Below are 18,031 nucleotides of genomic sequence, written 5' to 3'. Positions count from 1 at the left end.
AGGCAGTCATTTGCTTGGTTCCCACTCTGTAGTCATTTTCAACTCCTCTTGATGGTGGCTTCTGGCATTTATACTGTTCTTATGTTCCTACTATTAATTTTTCAGTTTTAGGAATTTACCTTTACTTCTCTCTTCCCTATTCCCTTTGCCATCTGTTTCTAATATTATCACAACTTTTATTTAACTTAGTAAACAATCTTTGTGTTTTATGAACATGTCAGTATTATGTATTCTTTCTTGTATAAACTTTTGTTTTCCATGGAGTTTATCATTGTTTTACCTTTGCCTTTTGATTAAGTCTTCTAAAAATGTAAAAGTTTTTATTCTCATATATCCAAAAATATTTCTCACACTTGGCCAATGATTTGTTTAGACATAGAATTTTGGTTTGGAAATCACTTCTCTCAGAATTTTGAATCTGTGCTATTCTGTTTTATGCGGTTGCTGTTGAGAAATCTAGTCTTCTGAAAGCATTTTGCATTTCTGATCTTTATTTTTTTATTTGATTGTTCATTGTGTTCATTGTATTAAATGCTGTAAAAACTGTCTACTCACTGATTTACCAATCCCAGAACCTAATATTTTGACACTGTTCTTTATACAAAGAAATATTAAGAATCTGTAACTTGGGCCGGGCAAAGTGGCTCACATCTGTAATCCCAGCATTTTGGGAGGCTGAGGCGGGTGGATCACCTGAAATTAGGTGTTCAAGACCAGCCTGACCAGCATGGTGAAACCCCGTCTTTACTAAAAATACAAAAATGAGCTGGGTGTGATGGCGGACATCTGTAATCCCAGCTAGTTGGGAGGCTGAGTCAGCAGAATCACTTGAACCCAGGAGGTGGAGGCTGCAGTAAGGATAAGATCACACCACTTGCACTCCAGCCTGGGCAACAGAGTGAGACTCTATCTCAAAAAAAAGAATCTAGAGTTTGTGGCAAATGTAAGACTTGTAAAGTCAATAAGAAAAATGTCTTTCTTTAATGAAGCAATAATACTGTTTGTTGAACAAGGCAAGTTTAATGTCAAACTCTGCATCTATAGGAATTTTTCTGGTTTTTTTTCCAAGACAGAGTCTCACTCTGTCACCCAGGCTGGAGTGCAGTGGCATGATCTTGGCTCACTGCACCTCCTTCTCCCAGGTTCAAGCAATTCTTGTGCCTCAGCCTCCCCAGTAGCTGGGATTACAGGCGTGCACCACCACACCCAGCTAATTTTTTATATTTTAGTAGAGATGGAGTTTCACCATGTTGCCCAGGCTGGTCTTGAACTACACCTGAGCTCAGGCAATCTGCCTGCCTCAGCCTCATAGAATGCTAGGATTACAGGCGTGAGCCACGGCGCCGGGCCAGGAATGGTTTTTTAAGTTTAGTGAACTTAAAAAAGTTCACTAAACTTGGTAATGTTTGGTAATCATGTAGATTCCTGGACCCATCCCAAGACATTGAAATTCAGTAAGTCTGGTACAGCACTAAGATATCTGCACTTTTCTAAGTGGGTAGTCCCTGCTTCAAGTTGTATCAAGGTAAAAGAAAGTTTGGGCCAAGTGTGGTGGCTCATGTCTATAATCCCAGCCTTTGGGAGGCCAAGGTGGGAGGATCGCTTGAGCCAGGGAGTTTGAGAGCAGCCTGGGAAACATAGCAAAACTCTATCTCTACAAAGAATTTTTAAAAAATTAGCTCTGCGTGTGGCACACACCTGTAGTCCCAGCTACTGGGGAGGCTGAGGTGGGAGGATTGATTGAGTCCAGGAGGTTGAGGCTGCAGTGAACTGTGATTATGCCACTGAACTCCAGCCTGGGTGACAGAGCTAGACCCTTTCTCAAAACAAAACAAAACAAAACAAAACAAGAAAGTCTACAGGCAGGGGGGAAATGACCACTAATTTAAACTTCCTTCTCTTTCTTTCTTTTTTTTTTTTTTTTGAGACGGAGTTTCGCCCTGTCACCAGGCTGGAGTGCAGTGGTGCGATCTCGGCTTACTGCAACCTCCGGCTCCCAGGTTCAAGCGATTCTCCTGCCTCAGCCTCCAGAGTAGCTGGGACTGCAGGCGTGTGCTACCACTCCGAGATAATTTTTGTGTTTTTAGTAGAGACAGGGCTTCACCGTATTGGCCAGGCTGGTCTCAAACTCCTGACCTCGTGACCCGCCCGCATCGGCCTCCCAAAGTGCTGGGATCACAGGCATGAGCCACTGCGCCTGGCCCTCCTCTTTCATTTATACAAATATGTACTAGCTTTAGATAAAAGAAATATATAACCTATATGCACATTTTTACATATGTTTTTCAGTCTGTAGGATTATATGGGACATACCGTTCAGCAAGTAGCAGATTCCAGGCTGATCAGCACCTGCTGTTGACCGTGTGACTTTGTTTTGTTGTAATTATTTATTCACATGTCTTTGTGTCCCAGCACCCTGTGCAGTCTCTGAAACAGATTATACTTTGAAAACCCTTTTGAATGATCTGTGGGAAAGTAGGTTTTCTTTATAGCAATTCTGTACTCCTTTGTGGTTCTGTGTAGAAAAGTAGTACGAGTGATTATATGGGCCTGGAGTGATCTTTGTGTTGTGGTCTTTGATACACTTCATATCATGCTTGGGCATCTTTATTATTTAAGGATTAAAATATCGTGCATGACACATGATTAGGTTCATTGCTTGAGACTCAGTATAAATTGCCTATGGTATCTGTATACAGAATTTGATAATAGTTCCTTTAGGTTGGGGTTAGCTTAAAATTTACCATGTTTTTATCTATGAGCCAAGATTTGTTTGGCATAAAGGAAACTAACGCTTTAAATCTCTTTTTAAACCACTTTTATCAACAACTCTTGGCATGGTAATATACGTGTTAATTACATATTCATATTTACTTCATAAAATAATTCTGACTCAACCTCTTAGCTGTTAATGTATGTACATGAAAATTGTAAATGTTAGATTTTCATTTTTAATTTGGGGAGATGTACAATATAGCTATATTAAAGAAAAATTTAAAACTTAGATCACTTATTATCCTTTCATCTTTGTATAAAAGCTGCATTTCCAAAAACAATTTATATTTCATTATAACCTGTGTTTCCTTATTTCCTAATATAATTATGAAAATAAAGGTTTTATAATTTAAAATCTTTTATTTCAGACCATATGGAAGAGACTTTTAAAGTATGCTATATTGTTTGAATTTTCAGTGTCCGTTAACCCTTAAAAGTTAAGGGACTATTAAAGACAGTGGTATTGGCTGGGCCCAGTGCAGTAGTGTTTATAACCAGTTACAGATTTCTTTGTTTCTTCTTCACTATCACTGTTTCAGTTGACTAGCCTTAAAAAAAAAAAGTACCTATTAAAATAAAATTTAGCAGGTTTTACTCCTCCCCATTAAAACAAACAAATCTGACTTTAGAGAACTTATTTTTTAAAAAGGGGGCTTTATTTTTTCTAGGTGATTAAGTATCAAATGTTAGAAATATTGCTTTGTCAGCTGTTAATGAGGGGAAAAAAGTAAGCGAAAACTATTTTTAGAAACCTCATTTATTAAGCATATTGCATGTGTGAGCACATATTCACAGGTCATAGATATTCTATGGCAGCTGTCGATGTGCTAACGGCAGCAGAGCACTTTCCCTAGTTGCAATTCTGTCCGTTATGAGAACATGTCAGATAATTGTTACCTTTTCTTTTTTTTTTTTGAGACAGGGTCTTGCTCTTTTGCCCAGGCTGGAGTTCAGTGGTGCAAATACAGCTCATTGCACCCTAGACCTCCTGGGCTCAAGCAGTCCCCCAACCGCGAGTAGCTGGGACTATGCCCTGCTGATTTTATTTTTTTTAATTTTCAGTAGAGTTGAGATCTTGCTGTGTAGCCTGGTCTCAAACACCTGGGCTCAAGCGATTCTTCTACCTCGGCCTTCCAAAGTGCTGAGATTACAGGTGTGAGCCGGGCCCAATTGTTGTCTTTTCAGTGTTGTTATGTGTGCTAAAGTGATGTTAATTTTTTTTTTTTTTTTTGCTTCACTAATCTACTTGAATAAAATATGTTAGAAAAAAAGAAAACCTTTATAAACACTTCCAGTAACCACGTTAGAGATTTGACAGGATAATGTGGAAATACCACGTGCTCTCAAAGAAAGCTTTCTAACCTACAGTGATTACCAGAAAAAGACATTTTTATAAGGGGATTTTTTTTTTTTTAATTTAAAGAGTATATAGTTGCAAAATGTTTAGCAAGCTGTTTTGACCAATGTGTTAGCACTTTTAGTATTTTATTTTGCTGTTGGTAATTTTTTTCTTTGAATTGTATTTCACTCTGGTGATCCAACAGCAAGCTTTTCTAGCTTTCTTTCTTTCTTTCTTTCTTTTTTTTTTTGAGACGGAGTCTTGCTCTGTCGCCCGGGCTGGAGTGCAGTGGCACGATCTCGGCTCACTGCAACCTCTGATTCTCCTGCCTCAGCCCCCTGAGTAGCTGGGATTACAGGCATGTGCCACCATACCCCACGAATTTCTAGCTTCTTATTTAATATATATGTGATATATTTGTTTTTGCATGTTGGCTTTTGGAGATGTCTTAATTTTTGTTTAGAAAATCAAATGATCTTACGACATTTTAAAGAAACATTGTGTGAGCCCTGACCAGTATTTGTAACTTGAATAATCTTCAAAATGCTCCTGTCAGATTTCTATTAGTTATACTGATTTTTTTAGGCTGGTTAGGATCATTTTGAAAGTGCTCGTAATAAATGCCTCTACCTACATAACCTCAATTTTTCTCAGAGTCTAGACAAGCCTTATAAAAATAGACGTTAGTTTCCAAGCTCAGATCAAATGTAAGTGCTGTCAGACCTCAAGGTCTGTGGATCTGTCGATGTTTATTTTGCCCCTTGCTCTATAGAAGGCTCCTTGTGTTTAAATTTTAACTAGTTTTTAGAGTAATTTCAATATAGATGAATTAGTTATATCCTGATATGAATGTGTATTATTTTTAGGTTCTTAAATGTAGTTAGTGGCTGCTCATAAAAATCTGAATATTGTTTAGCCATTGGTTTGTGTGGTGGTGTCTTTGTCTGAACATCCCTTTTATAAAATTACCTCATAATATCTATTTATAGGTTCAGAAACTGGCTCTTAGTCTGAAGTTCTCATTGTACTCTTTTTTTTTTCTTGAATAAGTAGAAACTACCTATAAAGTATTGCATATTAGGATTTATTGCCTAACACAATTACTCCAACAGGCTAGCCTCTCAAGAAATGCCTATAAAGACAGCCTTATTTTGTAAGTTACCTGACATTAGGATTGTAAAGTGGGTCTAAATGGTTTGAAAAAATATATATTCCTATCTGCCATGTAGTTTCTTAATACCAGTCTTACATTCTTAACTTTGTATTTCTCATCACTGAGAAGGTGAGGTGGCCTTTGTTACATTTATTCTTTTTTTCTCTTTCAACAGGGGAAAGTGCAGTGTTGCCCTTCTGAATGAGACAGAATCAGTATTGTCATATCTTGATAAGGAGGTAATTCACAATCATAGTTGTTTTGTTTTTTTCTCCCTTTATTTCACATGAAGCTCTTTCCTTGGAATTTATTTCTTTTTGTACAAAAGTATTATTCCACCATTATATTAATAGCAGTATTATAGTAAAAGTATAATGACTAGAATGCATTCGGGTAAATTTGATTTTTCTGGTTATCTGAGATAAGAGCAAAAACTGTGTCTGTTTTTCAGTTGGTAATGAATGGTGTTATAGAGAATGGTACATGGATTTAGTTGATAGCAGATGAATATTTTTGACTTTATGAAATTAATGCTTTAGTGTGCTTGGCTCCCCTTTCTGTTTTGTTTTTGTTTTTATTTCTTGAATAAATGGTTTTTCTTTTAGACTGTTTCCAGATGAGATTTTACCTTTGGTGGTCTGCTTTCTGGAATCCTAATAAATTTTGTCAGTTAAAAGTATTTTTCACTAAACCTCAACAAGAAATGTGGTTAACAAGTTGAGATAGAGCATACGCTTCATTGAAAGGAGGAAATTTTTATAAGCAGAATATTCCGTGGTATGCATAGTTTTAGGTGACATTTAAAGCAACATCATTTGTATGGTGGGAAACATATTTTAGTATCAGTGATGCTTCAGTATTTAATCTTTATGATTTTTTTCTTCTCCCCCAAAAGCTTTATTACATATATGTATGTTTTAGTTTTTGGAGACAAAGTCTCGCTCTGTCCCCCATTCTGGAATGCAGTGACGTGATCTTGACCCACTGCAACCTCCGCCTCCCGGGTTCAAGCAATTCTCATGCTTCAGCCTCCTGAGTAGCTGGGATCATAGGTGCCTGCCACCATACCCGGCTAATTTTTGTGTTTTTGGTAGAGATGGGGTTTTGCCAGGTTTGCTAGGCTGGTCTTCAACTCCTGGCCTCAGGTGATCTGCCTTCCTCGGCCTCTCAAAGTGCTGGGATCAGAGGCATGAGCCACTGTGCCTGGCCGGTTTTTTTTTTTTTTTTTTTAAATCTTATACTCAAGTGTTGCCCATTTATCTCAAATGAAGAAAATATAACAGAAAAAGTTTGATACAATCATGCAGAACCCACTATACGTTAGAAAACCTAATAGGAAATAAGAAAACCAACAGGAAAAGACATATTCAAAGCAGAAAAAAGGCTAATAGACTTTATAACTTACCTTTGTAAAATTTAGATAGGCTTTTGTCATTAGTCTGTCCCACAGAATGATGGATTATAATCTGGATAATGATAATGCCCAGAAATTAGCATTATTTCACGGAAGCAGAAAGAAAAAGGCAAAACATTCAATGCATTTCATTGTATTAAATTTTTTTTTTTGGCCGAACGTGGTGGCTCACGCATGTGATCCCAGCGCTTTGGGAGGCCGAGGTGGGCGGATCATGAGGTCAGGAGTTTGAGACCAGCCTGACCAACATGGTGAAAGCCTGTATCTACTAAAAATACAGAAATTAGCTGGGCCATGCAAAAATTAACCGGGCATGGTGGCACATGCCTGTAATCCCAGCTACTTGGGAGGCTGAGGCAGGAGAATACCTTGGATCTGGGAGGCGGAGGTTGCAGTGAGCTGAGATCGCACTACTGTACCTCCAGTCTGGGTGACAGAGTGAGACCTTGTCTTAAAAAAAAAAAATAGACATTGGAGAGGGGTGAGGATTGAAAAATTACCTATTGGGTACACTGTTCACTATTCAAGTGATGGGTACACTAAAAGCCCAGACTTTACCATGACACAATGTATGCATATAAGAACTCTGCACTTGTACCCCCTAAATATATAAACATTTAAAAATAAAATATTGAGATTGGCATAGTTAAAGACGGTAACCCAAAGAATAACTTTTTAATTATCATCCTTTACTTTTAACTCTGTGTTCTTGAAATTGGCCTATCTGGAACCTTTTGTTCTTCTTTTTTACAACTTCTATTATAAACCAAACATATTTTGAATATTTTCCCATATCAGGACATACAAATCTAAGGATTTTAAGCAACTTATATGACCCAAATAATCATTTCATCTTATTATATTGTAGAGTATGGCAAGCTCCTGTTTTTATTGGAGTACCATGCTAATAGGTTTTACAGATACAAAGTGAACTGAAGTATCTCTGAGTTTAAATCTGATGGTGGCTGCATGTGGGGGCTCATGTCTGTGATCCCAGCACTTTGGGAGGTTGAGGCAGGAGGATTGCTTGAGCCCAGGAGTTTGAGACCAGCCCAGGCAACATAGTGAGACCTCGTCTCTATTAAAAAAAAAGAAAAACAAAATCTGATGTTGAGCCAGTGGCAATAACTTCAGTTACTGAGTAATATTTATTACTCATGTCTGTAAAGCAAAACAAAAAAATCAAACAATTCTGATTACATAGTGATCATCCCCTGTAGCTTTGTTAAGTTGTTTTTTTTTTTTCTTTGAGATGAAGTCTCGCTCTTGTCCCCCAGGCTGGTGTGCAATGGTGCAATCTTGGCTCACTGCAACCTCTGCCTCCTGTGTTCAAGCGATTCTCCTGCCTCAGCCTCCTGAGCAGCTGGGATTACAGGTGCCTGCCGCCACACCCGGCTAATTTTTCTATTTTTAGTAGAGACGGGATTTCACCATGTTGGCCAGGCTAGTCTCGAACTCCTGACCTCAGGTGATCCACCTGCCTCGGCCTCCCAAAGTGCTGGGATTATAGGCATGAGCCACTGCGCCTGGCCTAAGCTTGTTGTTTTATCTATTCCTGCAGATTTTTTCTTTTCCTTAGATAGCACTTTAACAGTATGCATAAATTGTCACATATTGGTGTCCCCCCTCTTTTTTTTTTAACAGTTTTTTTGTTTAAACTTTTTTCCTGACAGTGAGCAATGAATAAAATACAGCACAGAATTTCTCAGTGGATGGAATAACTCTGCTTTTTTTCCCCTTTGCCCTTATCTCAGTATGTAAGAGCTCCCATAGGAGAGACTTTTACTGTCTGACAGATTGTCTTTTATTTGCAGTTTCCTTTGCTGGGGCTTGGTAAAGTTCTGGTAGTAGGGACAGGTCCTTCCAGGATATAATACAGAGAATTGGGCAGCTGATAACCTTTGGGATCATAGTGGAAAGCAGAAGATGGGACTTCTGCTTCTGGTTCAGATAATCTCTAGTGGTTATATGGAATTCAACAAAGGACTGGTGCCAGGTCATTTTGTCCATTAGGCTCAGAAACAAGGACGTATGAGCTTTGTAAGGGAGGACTGGAAATTTTGGTGTGTATGCTGTTGGTGAGCATGTATATAGCTATGTTTGTATATCTGTCTATATGTATATATATGTATGCCTCAGTACTTAAAGAACTGCAGAATTATAGTTAATACATGTTTAATTAAATATTTACAAAGTGGTATTATTATAACAGTAAACCACATGTAAATTCAACTCATGTAGTTTAATGTGAGATATGTATACTTTTTAATCTTTTGACTAAAAGCTGGGATGGACATTACAAAAGTAAGAGTACCTGGTATCTGTGAAGTCTTCCCTTCTGTTTGGTGTGGACTTCAGAAGTTTATAAGATGATTTGACTTTAGGTGTCTTACCTTGGAGTTATGGTTTAATTTTGGTAGCTTTTGAAACTCTGCTTTAGAGAGCAAATGGTTTTCTTTTAGACTAAAACAAATAATAGAACTTTATAATCTACTTTGTTTCAAGCTGTTTCTTTTGGTTTGGTTTAATTTTGTACTGTTTTACATGATGGCAGTAACACCATGCTCTCCTTAAAGATTTATGAGTTTATTCACCAAAATGAAATTTTATATACTCTCTGGGGTTTATATGTTCGTTATAGCAACATTGATTTTAATGCTTTATAAAAAGTAGAAGGAATTAAGTATACCTATGTATTTTGTCATATTTTTCAGGATACCTTCTTCTACTCATTGGTCTATGACCCCTCATTGAAAACACTATTAGCTGACAAAGGTGAAATCAGAGTGGGACCTAGATATCAAGCAGACATTCCAGAAATGCTGTTAGAAGGTACGTTTTTCTGCGTGTTTGCAGTTTTGTGAAACAAATATATCTTGAAACTCAAATATACATGTCCTCAGGTAGAAGAGGCAATGTTCAGGGCAAAGTCTAAAAGTTATAAGCACTTGCAATTTTACTGTTCTTTGTAAAAAATAAAAAATAAATAAATAAATAGAGATGAGGCCTCGCTATGTTGCCAAGGCTGGTCTTGATCTCCTGGCCTCAAACAATCCTCCCACCTCGGACTCCCAAAAATGATGCTATTATAGGTGTGGCCTGGCCAGCACTTCCAATTTTAGAAGTACAAAATTACCTCATTTTAATGTACTTTGTTTTTACTGCACTTCATATATATCTAGTTTTTTAAAAATTTGAAGGTTTGTGGCAACCCTGTTGAGCAAGTCATTTGGTGCCATTTTTCCAACAGGACAGTGTCTCTGTGTCAAATTTTGGTAATTCTTGAAACATTTCAAACCTTTTCATTATTATAATATCTGTTATGGTGATCTGTGATCAGTGATCTTAGAGGTAACTATTGTAATTGTTTTTCGGGCACGAACCGTACCCATATGAAAGGATAAACTGAATTGATAAATGCTGTGTGTTCTGAGTGCTCCACTGACTGTCCCTTCCCTGCCTCTTTCTCTCTCCTGGGGTCTCCCTATTTTATGAGACACAACAATATTGCACTTAAGCCAGTTAATAACCCTGCAGTGGCCGGTAAGTGTTCAAGTGAAAGGAAAAGTAGCATGTCTCTCACTTTAAATCAAAAGCAAGAAATGAAGCTAGTGAGGAAGGCGTGTCAGAAGCCAAGATAGGCTAAAAGCCAGGCCTCTTCCCCCAGTTAGCCAAGTTGTGAATGCAAAGGAAAAGTTCTTGAAGGAAATTAAAAGTGCTACTCCACACTCCAGCCTGGGTGACAGAGCGAGACTCTGTCTCAAAAAAAAAAAAAAAAAAAAAGCTACACCAGTGAACACATGAATGATAAAAAAAGCAAAACAGGCTGGGTGCAATGGCTCATGCCTTTAATCCCAGCACTTTGGGGGGCCGCAGCAGGTGGATTACTTGAGATCAGGAGTCCAAGACCAGCCTGGCCAACATGGTGAAACGCCATCTCTACTAAAAATACAAAAACTAGCCAAGTGTGATGGTGTATGCCTGTATTCCCAACTACTTGGGAGGCTGAGGCAAGAGAATCCTTTGAACCTCGGAGGCAGAGGTTGGAGTGAGCCAAGATTGTGCCACTGCACTCCAGCTTGGGCAACAGAGTGAGACTTTGTCTAAAAAACAAACAAACAAACAAAACAGCCTTACTGCGTTACTGCTGATACCATGGAGAAAGTCTTAGTGGCGTAGATAGAAGATCTAACCACCAAGAACATTCCTTTAAACCAAAGCCTAATCCAGAGCAGGGCCCTAACTCTCTTCAATTCTATGAAGACTGAGAGGTGCGGAAGCTGGAGAAGAAAAGTTTGAAGCCAGCAGAGGTTGGTTCATGGGGTTTAAGGAAAAAATTCTTCATCATAACCTAAAAATGCAAGTAAAGCAGCAAGTGCTGATGTAGAAGCTGCAGCAAGTTATCCAAATCTAGCTAAGGTCAATGATGAAGGCTGCTACGCTGAACAACAGAGTTTCAATGTAGACAAAACAGCTTTCTATTGGAAGAAGATGCCATCTAGGACTTTCATAGCTAGAAGCTTCAAAGGACAGCCTGACTCTCTGATTAGTGACTAATGTAGCTGGTGACTTGAAGCCAGTCCTCGTTTACCATTCCAAAAATCCCAGACCCCTTAAGAATTACACTAAATCTGCTCTGCCTTTGTCCTGTAAATAGAACAACAAAGCCTAAATGACAGCACCTCTATTTACAGCATGGTTTACTGAATATTTTAAGCTCACTGTTGAGACCTACTGCTTAGGAAAAAGGATTCCTTTCAAAATTCTTTTCAAAAACTGCTCATTGATAATGCTCCTCATCACCCAAGAGCTCTGATGGGGATGTACAAGGAGGTGAATGTTGTTTGCATGACTGCTGAGACAACATCCATTCTGGAGTCTATGGATCAAGGAGAAATTTTGACTTTCACATTTTATTATTAAGAGATAACATCACCTAAGGCTATACTTGCCATAGATAATGATTCCTCTGATGGATCTGAGTAGTCAATCGAAAACCTTCTGGAAAGAATTTTCTGTTCTAGATGCCAGTAACAACAATTGTAATTGATAGGAGAAGGTCAAAATATTAACATTAACAGGAGTTTAGAAGAAGTTGATTCCAACACTCGTGGATAACTTTGAAGGGTTTACGACTTCAGTGGTGGAAGTAACTGTAGTTATGGTGGATATAATATGCAAGAAAACTACAGTGAGCGTGGGCCCTGAAGATGTGACTGACTGAATTGCTGCAATCTTGTGGTAAAACTTGTATGAGTGAGTAGTCGATTCTTATGGATGAGCAAAGAAAGTGGTTTCTTGAGATGGAATCTACTCCTGGTGAAGATGCTGTGAACACTGTTGAAATGGCAACGAAGGATTTGGAATATTATATAAACTTAGTTGGCAAAGCAGTGGCAGGGTTTGAGAGGGTTGTCTCTGTTTTTGAAAGAAGTCTACTGGCTGGGCATGGTGGCTCACGCCTGTAATCCCAGCACTTTGGGAGGCCGAGGCAGGCGGATCACGAGGTCAGGAGATCGAGACCATCCTGGCTAACATGGTGAAACCCCGTCTCTACTAAAAATACAAAAAATTAGCCGGGCGTGGTGGCGGGCGCCTATAGTCCCAGCTACTCGGGAGGCTGAGGCAGGAGAATGGTGTGGAACCCAGAAGGCGGAGGTTGCAGTGAGCCGAGATCACGCCACTGCACTCCAGCCTGGGTGACAGAGTGAGACTCCGTCTAAAAAAAACAAAAGAAAACAAAAAAAAAAAAAAAAAGAAAGGAAGTCTACCATAGGTAAAATGCTATCGAGCATCACATGCTACAGAGAAAAACTTTTTTTAGAGACAGAGTCTCGCTCTGTTGCCCAGGCTGAAGTGCAGTGGCACAATCTTGGCTCACTGCAGCTTCCGCCTCCTGGGTTAAAACGATTCCTGTGCCTCGACCTCTCTAGTAGCTGGGATTACAGGCATGTGCCATCACGCCCAGCTAATTTTTTTTGTATTTTTAGTAGAGATGGGGTTTTGCCATGTTGGCCAGGCTGGTCTTGAAGTCCTGACTTCAAGCGATCTGTCCACCTTGGCCTCCCAAAGTGCTGGGATTACAGGTGTGTGCCATCCCCCCACCCCACCTGCCTCCCACCCCGCCTCCCACTGCCAGCAGTCTTGGTATGTTTTAACCAGAAACAAGGAATGCCTTTCCTTTCTTCAAGACTACTTCTGGGTATTTATTTTTACATTTTATAACTTGGTAGTTTTCTTTGTTAAGTATTCATCTCTAACAAAAACAACAGATTTATCGATTTTATTGAAAAATACCGTATTTTTTCATCATAAATGTAGAAGCCATTTTGAACTCTTATTTCAGCCTGAAGCATTAAAGCATATGCAGAATGTTTCTTTTCACTTGTAATCAGGCAACTGAGTAGATGCAAGGTTTAAAGAACTCTTCTTTTTTTTGAAACGGAGTTTCGCTCTTGTTGCCCAGGCTGGAGTGCAGTGGCGTGATCTCGGCTCATTGCAACCTCCGCCTCCCAAGTTCAAGCAATTTTCTCCTGCATCATCCTCCTGAGTGGCTGGGATTACAGGTGCCTGCCACCACACCCAGCTAACTTTTGTATTTTTAGCAGGGACAGGGTTTCGCCATGTTGGCCAGGCTGGTCTTGAACTCCTGACCTCAGGTGATCCACCTGCCTTGGCCTCCCAAGGTGCTGGGATTACAGGCATGAGCCTCTGCACCCGGCCACCCTTCTTTTTTCTAATGACTATTTTTTTGTGGGGGAAGGAGTGGGGATACCAGTAGGTATACCAGTAATTAACCACACTTGAAAAACATGGTCATTTTTTTTTAATTTTTATTTTTTTTTTTTATTGATCATTCTTGGGTGTTTCTCGCAGAGGGGGATTTGGCAGGGTTACAGGACAATAGTGGAGGGAAGGTCAGCAGATAAACAAGTGAACAAAGTTCTCTGGTTTTCCTAGGCAGAGGACCCTGCGACCTTCCGCAGTGTTTGTGTCCCTGGGTACTTGAGATTAGGGAGTGGTGATGGCTCTTAAGGAGTATGCTGCCTTTAAGCATCTGTTTAACAAAGCACATCTTGCACCGCCCTTAATCCATTCAACCCTGAGTGGATGCAGCACATGTTTCAGAGAGCACAGGGTTGGGGGTAAGGTCACAGATCAACAGGATCCCAAGGCAGAAGAATTTTTTCTTAGTACGGAACAAAATGAAAAGTCTCCCATGTCTACCTCTTTCTACACAGACACGGCAACCATCCGATTTCTCAATCTTTTCCCCACCTTTCCCCCCTTTCTATTCCACAAAACCGCCATTGTCATCATGGCCCGTTCTCAATGAGCTGTTGGGTACACCTCCCAGACGGGGTGGTGGCCGGGCAGAGGGGCTCCTCACTTCCCAGTAGGGGCGGCCGGGCAGAGGCGCCCCTCACCTCCCGGATGGGGCGGCTGGCCAGGTGGGGGGCTGACCCCCCCACCTCCCTCCCGGACGGGGCGGCTGGCCGGGCAGAGGGGCTCCTCACTTCCCAGTAGGGGCGGCTGGGCAGAGGCGCCCCTCACCTCCCGGACGGGGCGGCTGGCCAGGCGGGGGGCTAACCCCCCCACCTCCCTCCCGGATGGGGCGGCTGGCCGGGCGGGGGCCTGACCACCCCCCTTCCCTCCCGGACGGGGCGGCTGGGCAGGCGGAGAGCTGACCCCCCCCACCTCCCTCCCGGATGGGGCGGCTGGCCGGGCGGGGAGCTGACCCCCCCATCTCCCTCCCGGACGGAGCGGCTGGCCGGGCAGAGGGGCTCCTCACTTCCCAGTAGAGGTGGCCGGGCAGAGGCGCCCCTCACCTCCCGGACGGAGCGGCTGGCCGGGCGGGAGGCTGATCCCCCCACCTCCCTCCCGGACGGGGCGGCTGGCCGGGCGGGGGGCTAACCCCCCCACCTCCCTCCCGGACGGGGCGGCTGGCCGGGTGGGGGGCTGACCCCCCCACCTCCCTCCCGGACGGAGCGGCTGGCCGGGCAGAGGGGCTCCTCACTTCCCAGTAGGGGCGGCCGGGCAGAGGCGCCCCTCACCTCCCGGACGGGGCCACCGGCCAGGCGGGGCGCTAACCCCCCCACCTCCCTCCCGGACAGGGCGGCTGGCCGGGCGGGGGGCTGACCACCCCCACCTCCCTCCCGGACGGGGCGGCTGGCCGGGGGGGGGCTGACCCCCCCACCTCCCTCCCGGACGAGGTGGCTGCCGGGCGGAGACGCTCCTCACTTCCCAGACGGGGTGGCTGCTGGGCGGAGGGGCTCCTCACTTCTCGGACCGGGCGGCTGCCAGGCGGAGGGGCTCATCACTTCTCAGAGGGGGCGGTTGCCAGGCAGAGGGTCTCCTCACTTCTCAGACGGGGCGGCCGGGCAGAGATGCTCCTCACATCCCGGACGGGGCGGCAGGGCGGAGGTGCTCCCCACATCTCAGACGATGGCCGGCCGGGCAGAGACGCTCCTCACTTCCCAGATGTGATGGCAGCTGGGAAGAGGCGCTCCTGGCTTCCTAGATGGGATGGCGGCCGGGCAGAGATGCTCCTCACTTTCCAGACTGGGCAGCCAGGCAGAGGGGCTCCTCACATCCCAGACGATGGGCGGCCAGGCGGAGACGCTCCTCACTTCCCAGATGGGGTGGCAGCCGGGCAGAGGCTGCAATCTCGGCACTTTGGGAGGCCAAGGCAGGCGGCTGGGAGGTGGAGGTTGTAGCAAGCCGAGATCAAGCCACTGCACTCCAGCCTGGGCACCATTGAGCACTGAGTGAACGAGACTCCGTCTGCAATCCTGGCACCTTGGGAGGCCGAGGCTGGCCGATCACTTGCGGTTAGGAGCTGGAGACCAGACCGGCCAACACAGCGAAACCCGGTCTCCACCAAAAAAATATGAAAACCAGTCAGGCGTGGCGGCGCGCGCCTGCAATCGCAGGCACTCGGCAGGCTGAGGCAGGAGAATCAGGCAGGGAGGTTGCAGTGAGCTGAGATGGCAGCAGTACCGTCCAGCTTTGGCTCGGCATCAGAGGGAGACCGTGGAAAGAGAGGGAGAGGGAGACTGTGGGGAGAGGGAGAGGGAGAGGGAGAGGGAGAGGGAGAGGGAAACATGGTCATTGCCATCGCAGAAACTCCCATATGTAGCTAGTACCTGATTGCAGGGAAGTTAAATAGTAGGACATATCATATTCAAGAACAGATGTTTAGGATTTGCTGGAATCCATTCTTCCTAACCCTTTTAATACTCCTGAGTGGGTACATTTCCACCAGTGGCCAGATTCTAATTTGCATTGGCATGGAATGTAGAACTGGAATTAATATCTTGGGTAGGTGGCAGCAGCAGCACTCTGCCAGGATATGTTACAGGCTTGCTTTCTTTGTGAACATGTCTTGATGGATACTAAGAGATTGTTGCAGCATTTGTCTTGCTAGGGAATAAATCTTTTTGTGGCTTTTCAATTTTTAAATTCATTTATGGCTACCCATCACCTAACAAACTCTAGAGATCTGAAAAGAGTATGTAGTTTACAAATGAAAGTAAAGGCGTCTTTTAGATTTTACATCTTTCACTGAGTTTGAATAAACCACCTAGAAAATTTTCCATAAAAGAGAAGTTTTGAGTCATTATTTAAATGTATTATAACATTGGAATTTTAAGAAAAATTTGTTCTACATATTAAATTTGAATTTTAACTGTTAAAGTATGTTATGACAACCTTAAATTATTAAACGAAAATGACTCTAGGTTCACAAGTTTGGGTAATCCTGACTATACTATGTTTTAATTGAGTAACCTTGGGGAAATGATTAACCCTTCCAAGTTTCTGTTTCTTTCTCTTTAAACAGGGAATGATAGTGTATGTAACACATTATATCGTTGCGATGAGCAAATGAGGTAATTCTTGTCATGCAGTTAGCACAGTGCCCAGCTGTTACAGTCTTCTCCCCCTGGCCTCTAGTACCACTCATTTAATAGCTGTTATCAGCCGGGTGTGGTGGCTCACTCCTGTAATCCCAGCACTTTGGGAGGCTGAGGCGGGCAGATCATTTGAGGTCAGGAGTTCGAGACCAGCTTGACCAACCACGGTGAAACCCCATCTCTACTAAAAAATACAAAAATTAGCCGAGTGTGGTGGTGGGTGCCTGTAATCTCAGCTACTCGGGAGGCTGAGGCAGGAGAATTGCTTGAACCCAGGAGGCAGAGGTTGCAGTGAGCAGAGGTTGCAGTGAGCCAAGATCGTACCACTGCACTCCAGCATGGGTGACAGAGTGTGACTCGCTCTCCAAAAAAAAAAAAACAAAACAAAACACACACACACACACAAAACTGTTACCACCAGTCACACTCTTTGAGTGTTAAAGAATTAAAATAGTATATCTTTTGTTACATTGTATGCACTTAAAACTTGTATTAACTCATGTTCTGTTGGCAAATAGGAAAATGTTAGTATAGAGTGAAAATTGTGTCAGTTCATATGTGGCTTTCCCCAGCAATAAGGGAAACAAGTGTTCTCACAGATAAGGAGAGTTTAAGAAAGAGCAAGTGGAAATTTTTACAAAAGTGCCTTCCTTTGATTTAAGCAGTGGCTGATTTTGTGGTCTGAAAATCTGAGGCACTTTCCACTGTGTTAAAACTATATGGGAAGCTTTGAGTTACAGATGAAGAAGACTCTGAAGATATTTCCTTCAGTGTTTGGGGGAAAAATTACATTCTGCATTCGATTTTTAATTTATTTGAAGCTGTAAAAAGGGACCTACAGCTCAGTGGAAGAAGCATGAGTCCAGGGTTTAAGGAGATAAAAGATCAGCAGACCTTTATGCTTGGTGCAAATGGCAATAGAGATTTAACTGTTTTATTATGATTGTTACTTTTTTTGGAATGCTCTGGTTACCAACTTTCCTAGGTTTTGAGAGTTTTATCCTATTTTTTCATAAACTCTATTACCTTCAATTGGTAGTTTTGCAGAATATGAACTTCTTAACAATGTAGTGGATAGTCGTTAACTTAGAAACACTGACCTGTAAGAATTGTTTAAGCAGGTATTGATTGCCATCATATAAAACAGGAATTTTCAGCCATAGGGCAATTTTGTCCTCCAGGAGAATTAGACAATATGTAGACATTCTAGTTGTCATGTCTGGTAGAAGGGGTAGAGGTGGGAAGGGGCACCTAGTGGGGAGAGGCCAGGTATGAAAAATTTATAGGAACATAGTAACTATTCAATAAATGTTAGCTAATATTTACATAATTATAATACTATGTACATTTTCTTTTTTTTTATTGATCATTCTTGGGTGTTTCTCCCAGAGGGGGATTTGGCAGGGTCATAGGACAATAGTGGAGGGAAGGTCAGC

At 42.4% G+C, this 18,031-nt stretch overlaps 1 protein-coding gene across 8 annotated transcripts in view; it reads left to right on the top strand.

The window, feature by feature from the left end:
* Window positions 1-18,031, top strand: part of MTA3 (metastasis associated 1 family member 3) — a 262,022-nt gene that overhangs the window by 135,942 nt on the left and 108,049 nt on the right. For all 8 annotated transcript variants that reach the window (XR_008676815.2, XR_008676814.2, XM_055377786.2 and 5 more), the window contains 2 exons: window positions 5,443-5,506; window positions 9,396-9,513. Coding sequence is in view for 6 of the 8 variants with exons in the window: in XM_055377786.2 (XP_055233761.1) it covers window positions 5,443-5,506; window positions 9,396-9,513 (182 nt within the window). In the remaining 2 variants the exon portion in view is untranslated. The remainder of the gene's footprint in view (window positions 1-5,442; window positions 5,507-9,395; window positions 9,514-18,031) is intronic.

The sequence above is a fragment of the Gorilla gorilla genome, chromosome 12, assembly GCF_029281585.2.
Source record: "Gorilla gorilla gorilla isolate KB3781 chromosome 12, NHGRI_mGorGor1-v2.1_pri, whole genome shotgun sequence".
Taxonomy (NCBI): Eukaryota; Metazoa; Chordata; class Mammalia; order Primates; family Hominidae; genus Gorilla; species Gorilla gorilla.
Note: the sequence above shows the minus strand (reverse complement) of the source record. Positions and strands in the feature narration are given on the sequence as shown.